Raw genomic sequence first — 10,377 nt, forward strand, 5'->3', positions numbered from 1 at the left:
ATGTACAATGCTGAAATACAAACTCAGTGTTTAATTTGCCTTTCACTCGTGCCTAAGACACATGATCCATGTTCAGCGGAGGCTCATGCAGTATGTCTTTGAGGGCTATAGGTCAGATCCACATTGATGGTCCTATTTATGAATTTACAATGAATATGCTTTCTATGGTGCAATGTTTCCTCTCATTATGTAAAAGATTTTTTTTTTTACTCATGTAAATAGTTGAGTAGGTGGCGTGTAAAGCACAATCATTTAAATGCACTGGAAAGCACTGCTGGACTTTGTGTTGTTGTATGATGACGGTAAACTGAACTGAACACTTGAGGCTAGCCAACCAAAATGAAACATGGAACTGCGCGTTGAGGCACTTTTTCCCCACCGACAAATATAATGTTTGAATGTTAATTAAAGTGTGTATATGCATGAGGTCTGACACGCTTGTCTCGAGTTACTGGTTGTCCCGAGAAGGTGTCACTGGGTCGTATCCGATTGTACTGGAGTGTCAAAAAGGAAGAAGTTATTGCAGTTTCATGCAGACATGAAGAAAAACACCAATGTGAAAGAAAATGCAAAGGAGAGCTTCCTGTTTGAGCATGTGGTTTTGAAAACAACGTTCAGTGCTCCTGAGCACAACGAATGTAAAAGAGGAAGCATGAACATTAAGCACTGCAAATCCAGATATTCAGCAAATGCATCAAAAAACATATGAAATATGAAAACGTAATGAAGGGATAGGTTAGATTAGGTTAAAAACAGCAAATGTATCCCTCTGGCGCTGTTTATTTAAAGCATCTGGGAGCACTTCCAGTGTAACAATTATTGTTGCACTTCTATTAATATTTTGTTGCATAGTTGCACCATATTGCCAGGACAGACAAATAAAGTATGTGAAACCCGAACGTTACGCCTACCGTTCCAAATCCATGAGCATTAATATGCTGCTTCGACAACAGCCTCTGCTCCTCTGAGAAACCCACAAGATTGTGTAACCTGGCTGCAGGGATTTGCCCCCATTCAGGGGCATTAGTCAAATCCTGCACTGACGTTTGGCAATAAGACCTGACAAGCCAGTCTCCTATTGGTCTCTTAAGATTTTTGGAAAGTCAGGGCTCTATGCTGTCCAGTTAAGTTCTACAAGAAATATTATTATCTTAAATGTTGACTAAAATATAAAGCTGTGTTGTAAAGTTATGACCTATTGTACTTTACTGTAATTAAAACAAGGGGCAAATCTTGAAAAACTGTCCACACACTTAAAACCACGCCATGTAATTTTACACCTTCAGATGGAGGTAAAAAGATTCAGAGTGAAAATGTTTCGTCATCCTGAGGAGTGAGAAGAATAACAACTGTAAATGTACACACACTGTCAAGTTTAAGTTGCAGTATATTAATTCCACATTGAACACAAGCTGACTCACACTTGAGTCATTGTGTTGCCTAAACATCCGTAATTCATCCAGGAGCACCCGTGTAGTATCCATCAGCAATATTGATTATCCTTTAAGGATCGAATGGGGGCTGGAGCCAATCTCAGCAGACATCGGGTAAGAAGCAGGGTACACCCAAGTCAGAACGGCAAAAAGAAAAGAAACAAAATAAAATACATAGACAAACAATCATTCCGCCGGACCTCCGTCCATACATAATAATAATAAAAATAACATGACACAAGGTCAGGTGGTATTGATTTTATACCATATTTATTTATTATTATTTCAGTTGAGTTGATGCAATTCCCATCCACAGAAAATAAACAAATTATAGCCCATATTGTTTTGTCAATACTGTAATATCTGCTGTATGTACTTTGGGGTAAAATCACATGAAAAACATATACACCTATCAGTCAAAATGCATCAGATTTATGTTTTTAAACTGAGAAGAAATGGACGCAGTGCAGTGAAACCAGCAGGCGCTCACAGGTGGAGAACGGAGACGAGGAGGCGACATAACATGCCACAGCTGACGTAAAACAACCAAAATCAAACATATTTCTTGTTGTCTCAGCTTTGTCCCAGTCACTGAAACTCTAAATGAGTATGGTATTAGACCTCATGTAGCCTACAACAACAAAAACGATGATAATAGTAATAAAAATAATAATCATCATCGTTATTATTATTAATATTATTAGATTACATCCATTTAGCAGACGCTTTTGTCCAAAGCGACTTACAATAAGTGCAGTCAACCATGAAGATTATGAAGATTACTCAAAAGGTGCAAGAATAGAGTACATAAACATTCGACAAATAGGCAAAACCCGCTTTAAGTGCTTATTTGTAAGTATGTGCTTTTTTTGAATTATTATTATTATTAGTAGTAGTAGTAGTAGTAGTAGTAGTTGATTAAATCATGAAATATTGGCCTGTTGTGTTTTGGTTCCTTGTGGTTCGGCTAAATGAACACGACATTTGTTATCACAGCGTCGAGTGAACAGGGAAGAGAAAACACGCGAATATGAGAGAAGAAGAAGAAAATCAGCGTCACAGCGGCACACCTGTCGAGTAATAATCGACCGACGTGTTTCCTGTCGGCGCGGTTGTTCCGTGGTTCGGTTCCGGTCGGACCGGTTCTTCCTCTCTGTCGTCACCCGGCCACCTGAGGGGGATCCTATAACCGGAAGTCACTGGGCTTGTTGTTACCTGGGCGCACTCCCTCAGGTGAGAGCGGTCGGTTGTCACAGGTGGCGACGTTCGGACGGTGGATTTAAAGGAGTCGGGAGAGTGTCGGAGACGAGTGTTTGTCCGGAAGGTTTCTGCTCGTTTGTCCGGAAGGTTTCTGCTCGTTTGTCCGGAAGGTTTCTGCTCGTTTGTCCGGAAGGTTTCTGCTCGTTTGTCCGGGACAGTTGTCGGTGAAGAGTTGAGGAGCAGGCGTCGTCTGAGCACCGGGGACCGAACATGCTCGTCGTCAGCGGGCTGGTGTCGCTCGCTTTGTTCCTCTGCGCGGCCTCAGGTGAGTGCTTCCTTTAGTCGACGTCTGTGCGTGTGTGGCCTGGTTCCGCTTTTCAACTCGACGACACCGGCCCTCGAGTGAACTTTGAGCAGTTGGTGGCGGGCGACGGTCTCCAGCTGTGACCCGCGGGGCCCGGGCCTGCAGCCACCTCACATCACCTCACATCACCACACATCACCACACATCACCTCACCTCACCACACATCACCTCACCTCACCACACATCACCACACATCACCTCACCTCACCACACATCACCTCACCTCACCACACCTCACCTCACATCACCTCACATCACCACACATCACCACACATCACCTCACCCCTGTCTGGGGTTCTGCCATATGAGATTTAAGTGGGTTTTAAGTTGTAGTTCATGACGATTGTTTTTTCAAAAGTAGTTCTAGTTTGAGATCTGGTAGTTTCAGGGGTAATCGGTCGTTTGTGACTAGGCCCCGGGAGCAGCTGAGTCCGAGCGAAGTGGGAGAGGGAGGATTCTTTTTTTAAAAGGTTCTTCACAATGATCAGTGTCTCCAGTGCACACGGACAAGAACAGTTCTCACACACGGGGACACGTGTTTCATTGATCCAATGTGTGAACTTCATCCCATCTTTCGATCAAGATACTTGATCTTAATTGTAGCAGTTGTGAATATGTGCAATAATGTCCTGTTTATCAGTAAGATCTCATTTGACAACGTGATGCAGTGTTTCAATAACATTTATAATCTTGACCTGCAGCAGTGTGAACGACTTTTCGGTGAAACCCTCTTTTGTCCCACAGCCGTGCACCTGCTCTCTAATCTGTGTATGTTCCCACTACTTTTATCTCCCCGACCCTGAAACTCTCCAAGTATGCAAACAAGGAAGTCATGTACTTCTCTGGTTTCATTTGACTCTGCAGGTCTGCCTCTCTCTCTCTCTCTCTCTCGGCCGTATCTCAGCCGTGGAGCCGCTGTAAACGTGTTTTTGGGTGCAGGGTTCATGAAGGTCTGTCTGCCGTTGAAATACCTGTACAATGACAGTGTCATTTGTGAATTTAAGGCCTTACTATATTTATATTTTTCATTTCGTAGTAAGCATGGTGAAGTGTACAATGAATGACTCGGTCTGCCCCCAGTCGATGATTAACTGTCCCGCTACTGTTCTCTGTTGTCCAAGCCTCTCGGTTGACTTGCCAAACAACAAGGTAGTAGTCGAGTCGCCTTTACTCCCAACACTTGAGGTAATGACAGTGGTGAGGTGAAATGTAAAGTGGTGCAACAGCTGCATAAATGAGTCGACAGACCGACAGAGGGGGCCAGTCGCTGTGTGCATGAATGATTTAGTCGTGCAGTGTCTGGTGTCAACACCGCTGTGCCTGGAAAGAGACAGTTTCAGTCAGGCTTGCTCACGGTTTCACCGGAAGTTGTTGTCTTGTTGTCCACACCCTGAAGGCTCGTGAGCGGTGCACTTAGTTATCTCACATGCGATCTTTAGCAGAATATCAACTTGTGAACTGTGTCTGGAGACGGTGATCTTCCAGCAGAACCCTTTCAACAGTGGTAGAGCTTTAAACCCTTACACAGCACAGTGCAGTCTCATAAAATCTTGTAAGACAGCAACTAAATGTTATTTTCTTTGTGATTCATATTAGAGCGGACAAATATGGATTTTTGGGGGCCGATGCCGATATCATTAACGTTATCATACCTTAATGACAGAGAAATGTAATTGAGGCTTGATATTTTAGTTTAGATTTTTAGTTTAACTATAAACTTTATCGTAAATAACTATTAATAAACTAAAAATTAAGAAATCACAAATACAACCAAATTATATAGAATTTGAATTAAGAAATTAAACACAATTTTTATCTAAATCTTATTTTTGTTTCTGCATTGTTCATTCTGTACAATAAAAGATTTCATATCAGTAAACGTAAGTGATGATACCGACATATCTGTGAAAGGATAATATCAACTGACATCATCGGCCAACCGATATATCGGTCGGGCTCTAATTCATATGCCAATAATTTCTTTATTAATCAATCTATCATTTAGTCTAGAAAATTATAAATATAATAAAATTATATATATACATAGAATGTCTTATTCTAATCAGCAATTTCATTTAATGTCTGTGTTTGCAGGTGTGAGCAGCTTCTTGGTCACTACCAAAAATGCAGATGTGCGGGTGAAGGAGAATGAAGGTGAGTCCTGGACAGATGAATTAATTTGAACGTAGAAGGTTCAAAAGGTAACAACAAATGTTATCAGTAAAGTTTTCTGCTATACAACCTCACCACCACATTACATGAGGTTTTTCCAACAAAAAGTATGAAATACAAAATAATATTATACTCGTATGTCACAGTGTACGGTGGTGTTGTGGTTCAGCGTTGGGTATCACGTTGTTGCAAAGAGTAAGGTTCGTAGTCATCATAATAATTTAGTGATTCACATGTGAGTTTTGAGATGATACGAGCTCAACAGGCTGCAGCTGTAGCAGTGGGTTTAGAACCATTACACCTGTAGTAATGATACCAATGATAATGATAATAGTGGAAAACCACCAGTGTAGTGGTCTCTTTGGATTCACTGTGAACTCTGTTATATCTGTTATTTCAGGGACAGACCTGACCTGCGATTATTCAGGGGACTTCGGCTCCAATGCCAGAGTCGAGTGGAAGTTTAAAGACTTAAAAGGCTCACAGACGTATGTGGTTTTTGATGGGAAACCAACAAGTAAGTGGATGGACATTTCTCTTTCTGTGTCTCTGTCTATCTGTTACATGATATGCGATATTTAAAAAAATAAATAAATATATATATATATATATTTATTTATTTATTTTTTACCTCCACAAACAAATTTTGTTGATCTCCTTGTCTGTCTATCCCCATTATAGTTGCTGGGATATCTCTAAAACTACTACAAAGATTTTAATGAATTTTGGTGGAAGGTTAGGACAGCTCATCCATTATTTAGCCATGTACGTGTTGCCGATTCAATTTGTTTGCGGCTGTAAATGTAAAATTCTTGTTTGCGACCCCACATTGAACAACATAACAGGCCATTATTTTAAATCAATTGTGCTAATGCAGACAAATGACGTTACCACATCATGTTCAGCCTGTCGCTGTTTCATGATGCAGATTCAGATTGAAAGTTTCTTTTCTTTTGTATTAATAAAGAACAATTTTCGCATAGGAGGCAGCTTTGCAGAGAAGCTTTCGTTATTTTTACGTAATGCCGCGATTTTCCCACAGCACCATATTCCAGCCGAGTGACGATGTACGGCAGCAATCTGAGATTCTCCAAAATGACCCGCGACGACAATGGAGTGTACGACTGTGAGGTGTCTGGCAACAGCCAGTTTGGGGAAGTCCGGGTGAAGGTGACTGTTCTGGGTAAGGATCTTTTCACGTTTCCCACCACTGCCATACAATTCCTGATATAATGTCAAGTTTATGTCCTGTATTGGAGACTGTGTTGTAATGTACACGAGTAGCACCACTGAAATCTGAACACTATGTCCCGCAGTGCCTCCATCTGTGCCCCTGTGCAGGATCCCCTCATCAGTAACGACGGACAGGACGGCCCACCTGTCCTGTCACGACAGTGTCGGCTCACCTCCTCCCAAATACAGGTGGTTCAGAGGAGGCACACTTCTTCCCCCGGAGCCCAGCAAGATTACTGGCTTCAAAAATTACACCTACAAGCTGAACACGGAGAATGGCAACCTGGTCAGCTACATGTCTACTTTTACTTTGTACTTTACTTTACTTTGTGACATTTGTGGCTTTTAAAAATTAAAAAAATGTGCCCGATCTGCTCAGGAGTTTACCAAAGCAACCAAGATGGACACCGGAACTTACTACTGTGAGGCGTACAATGACGCTGGTCCTCCTAAGAGCTGCAAAGCGGTGAAGATGGAAGTCCGTAAGTGCTCTTCACTTTAAGTTCAAAAGTGTGGGTTAGTCTGAGCGAATGAGCTTTTCCTTCAGAGAAGTAAATGACATTTAGGCCATGTACAAGTGTCAATAGTGGGCTGAACGCCCTTAGAGGACCCTAAACTGCTTTGGTATCAAGAGTTTCACCATAAAGATGCAACCTTTTATTTGAAATTATTGTTTAATAATTTGAATGCTTGAACAGTTTATATTTAACTTTGGGGCTATTTTTTACTTGTATGAAAAGTTACTAGTTTTCCACACATATATTAGTGAAAACTAATGAACCTCAAAATGTGATGTTTTCTTCAAGGTGACCTAAACACCGGAGGGATTGTTGCTGGGGTAATAGTGCTTCTGCTGCTTGTGGCTCTACTGGGATTCGGCCTTTGGTATGCCAACAAGAAAGGATACCTGCCCAGTGAGTTTTCAACATTATATTAAAGTCATGGCATTTACTACGATCGCCTATATTCTCATACACAATGTTTACATATACGAAAACCTTGGACCCATGAATAGTCAAGCTTGTTGGTCAACTGATCTAAAAATTGCTCACAAAATTGTCAAGTGATCATTTACCTGCTGCGTCAAACTAATCGAGTGGTCGTTGTCACCACATCCATGTTCACATTGCAAACACCGACAATTAGTGGCTAATTCGACGTACTTCTTATTGTGCCTGTTTGCCAAATTAATGCAATCACATGAAGGGCCAAAAAAAACAACAGGATTGTAACCAACTGCTACATTTGACACTGATTGACATTATATTCCCTGTTCACAGCCCCCAAAGCCCCCCAAGGATTATGGGGATTATGTGTTGGATGTCTTACTTTATCTAGGTTGAGGGCCCGAGTGTCCAACTCTCACTATATATAGGTTACACTATATAAGGCTGTATTATGGTATTCTGGATATTTTATTTTAATTTCCACAACTATTTGAAAAGATTTAGACTAGACCTCGACGATTTGGATTTTTGGGGGCCTATGCTGATAGCGTAATATATCGGCCAATATACACATTTTATGAAATGGCAATTAATCGAAAGATGTTGTTATCGTACCCTTATGACAAAGAAATGTAATTGAGGCTTGATCATTAACAGTTAAACCATGAAAAAGAAAACAAATACAACCAAATATATAGAACTTGATTGAATGAAAGAAAAAATTGAAATGTCAAAATTAAACAAATTATTTATTTTCTGTGTTGTTTGTCAGGTTTGATCATAGGCTGTCATGAACACAGATACTGACGTGTAAAAGGCTCATATCGGTCAATATCATCGGCCAATTGATAAATGGGTCGGACTCTTATTCAGAAACCTTCAACCTATATCTTGAGACTGTATGGAAATGGAGTCTGCTCTCTTAAACATCTATGCTTGGTCTTGGTCTCAGCATCATGAAGCGTGTGCTCCATGACACACAACAGTCGGTTAAAATGAAAAACGCTTTGTTTGTACGTGTGAACCAAGTACATGATCCCACTGATTTTGTTTGCCCTTTTTTTTCTTTTACAGAGAAGAAAGAAAGGTACGAGGATTTTCTTTTGTATTCTCATTGATACATTTTAGTAAATAATCAACAAACAGATCTGCCATATCTGTCATGATCTCAACATGTTTTGTCATTTTGTTTTTTCCCCTGCAGCAAACCAAAGTCCAACGTGGTCTACCAGCCACCCTCGCTGTATGGTGGTGAAGATGAAGATGTAAGGAACCATTTTTGACTTCTGGCTTTGTCATTATTCCAAAAGCGTTAAATCACAGTCAAGTTCATTTATTTTGATTTTGCTGATATATTTTTCGTATGTCGTTTTTCAGGGGGAATTCAAACAGAAGTCATCATTCGTGGTATAGTCCACAAGGAGATGTGACTACAGGACAGCACCTCTGGTTTTTAAATTGCTCTCAGCTTGTTGTTTTTTTCCCCTGAAGTTTTACTATTCTGTATAGAAATCTACTATAGATATATAATGAGATAGGATTTTTAATAGAATGTGCCGTGACTCATTATAGCCTCAGATATTCGTCCGCCTGTTTGGAGTGTGTTTCTGATTATTTCCCCCCTCCTGATAAGGGAACTAAGTAGTGTGTTTAAATGATGCATCCGCGTCTAAATACAATAAGTCCGATGGTAGTGAAGAAAATCCCAGCACCACTAATAGGAAAAAAAGTGGGTATATGAAAGTTGTTTGTTAGAGGGCAATGAATACGAGAACAATAGACACCATTTTCTAACTTTTTAGAAACTCTTAAAATAAGATTTATGATTACATATGTTGACTCGTCACCTTCATTTAAAATATTTCCATCTATTTACTCTTTTTTTTTAAACTTTTTTTTAACAAAGCATAAGCTGTTTTATTGTTAAAAATTATTTCTGTGATGGTTTATTATGGTTTTTCGTTCTTGTAAATAACATTTTTTAAAATACATTTGTCATTTAGAACCATTCAATAATCAGGAGTAGTAGAAGTATCACAAGCTTCTTCTCCCAACTTGACTTCATTTGTGGCTGTTGTTTGTGCAAGTTCAAACATTTTTAGGTGCAAGATTTCTTTTACAGATCATTTCTAGTTGAACTAATATTTTGTGTGTCTCCTTGTGTTGTCTTAAGAAATATGTTTATAAACCTAAAAACTACATTGACAGTTAAATGATGAAATTCGATTTCATCAGCAAACAATTAATCATGGTGTTGAAACTAGTTTATAAATTATTACCCACAGGTTTGTAAGCATCATGTGCAGCCACATCATAATCATTTACTGCCCAAACTGTTCTGACGTGATGGTTCTGTCGTCTTCCTCCAGAAAATAGAATGACATTGACTTTGTATCGCCCACAAACTCTCAGGTCGTGCGTTCAGATGGTTTGATCAGCTGGCAGGCATCAGTACGTGTGTGCTTCTATGATCTTATCAGGTATATTTGTGATGTTTTCTACATTGCTTGACCTTTTATAGACATTTTAGAGCTGATTCATCAGCTGATGATTGTAACTTTTCTTAATATATTGGTTAATAAAACTTCTGTTTTTATCCCTTTTTTTCCTTATACTTTTGTGAACAAATTAATATCAATCGTTGCACAGTTGAGCCTAAATAGCAATGGGTCGTCTTGGCTAGTGTTTTTTTTCTACGACTTTGTGACTGAGAAATGGCAAGTAGATTTTTGCTGATGAGGTCAGTGGCTTCAAATAAGAGAAATTTGAGGTGAAGACAGAGCTTGATGTGCTCAATGCCAAATTATGACTTTAGGATCCAAGGAAAACAAATAACTTAAAATTTCTAACAATCAAGTTATAACCAAAGTACAGTGTAAAAGTTTTACTTCTTGAGGAAGATTGAATTATTGTCCATTATGCAGCACCATCAGGAACTACCCTCAGAGACAAGAAGAACAAGAATTTCTGGCCGCTCAACATCAGAGTCATTTTACATGACTACATGAAGAGACACACTGAAATGTT

At 39.7% G+C, this 10,377-nt stretch overlaps 1 protein-coding gene and 1 long non-coding RNA gene across 2 annotated transcripts; one reads left to right on the plus strand and one right to left on the minus strand.

The window, feature by feature from the left end:
• Positions 1 to 1,686: 1,686 nt before the first annotated feature.
• Positions 1,687 to 3,860, minus strand: LOC124849391. The gene is made up of 2 exons (XR_007029806.1): positions 3,202 to 3,860; positions 1,687 to 3,106 (listed from the first exon to the last, which is right to left on the minus strand). It is a non-coding gene; the product is annotated as an uncharacterized LOC124849391 (long non-coding RNA).
• Positions 2,377 to 9,946, plus strand: f11r.1 (F11 receptor, tandem duplicate 1). Its single transcript, XM_035624869.2, has 10 exons — positions 2,377 to 2,958; positions 5,093 to 5,152; positions 5,571 to 5,687; positions 6,213 to 6,353; positions 6,487 to 6,689; positions 6,783 to 6,885; positions 7,210 to 7,317; positions 8,425 to 8,437; positions 8,555 to 8,615; positions 8,728 to 9,946. Exons 1-10 carry the CDS (start codon positions 2,904 to 2,906, stop codon positions 8,761 to 8,763), a joined length of 897 nt encoding a protein of 298 aa, XP_035480762.1. The 5' UTR covers positions 2,377 to 2,903; the 3' UTR covers positions 8,764 to 9,946.
• Positions 9,947 to 10,377: the final 431 nt, after the last annotated feature.

This window comes from Scophthalmus maximus, chromosome 2, assembly GCF_022379125.1.
Source record: "Scophthalmus maximus strain ysfricsl-2021 chromosome 2, ASM2237912v1, whole genome shotgun sequence".
NCBI classification, from domain to species: domain Eukaryota; kingdom Metazoa; phylum Chordata; class Actinopteri; order Pleuronectiformes; family Scophthalmidae; genus Scophthalmus; species Scophthalmus maximus.

What these genes read in the sequence shown, in the direction of transcription:
- f11r.1 (XM_035624869.2), top strand. Translation starts at nt 2,904, where the DNA reads ATGCTCGTCGTCAGCGGGCTGGTGTCGCTCGCTTTGTTCCTCTGCGCG. An exon ending in GTTCCTCTGCGCGGCCTCAG is followed by an intron (nt 2,959 to 5,092) that starts GTGAGTGCTTCC and finishes CTGTGTTTGCAG; the next exon opens with GTGTGAGCAGCTTCTTGGTC. An exon ending in GCGGGTGAAGGAGAATGAAG is followed by an intron (nt 5,153 to 5,570) that starts GTGAGTCCTGGA and finishes CTGTTATTTCAG; the next exon opens with GGACAGACCTGACCTGCGAT.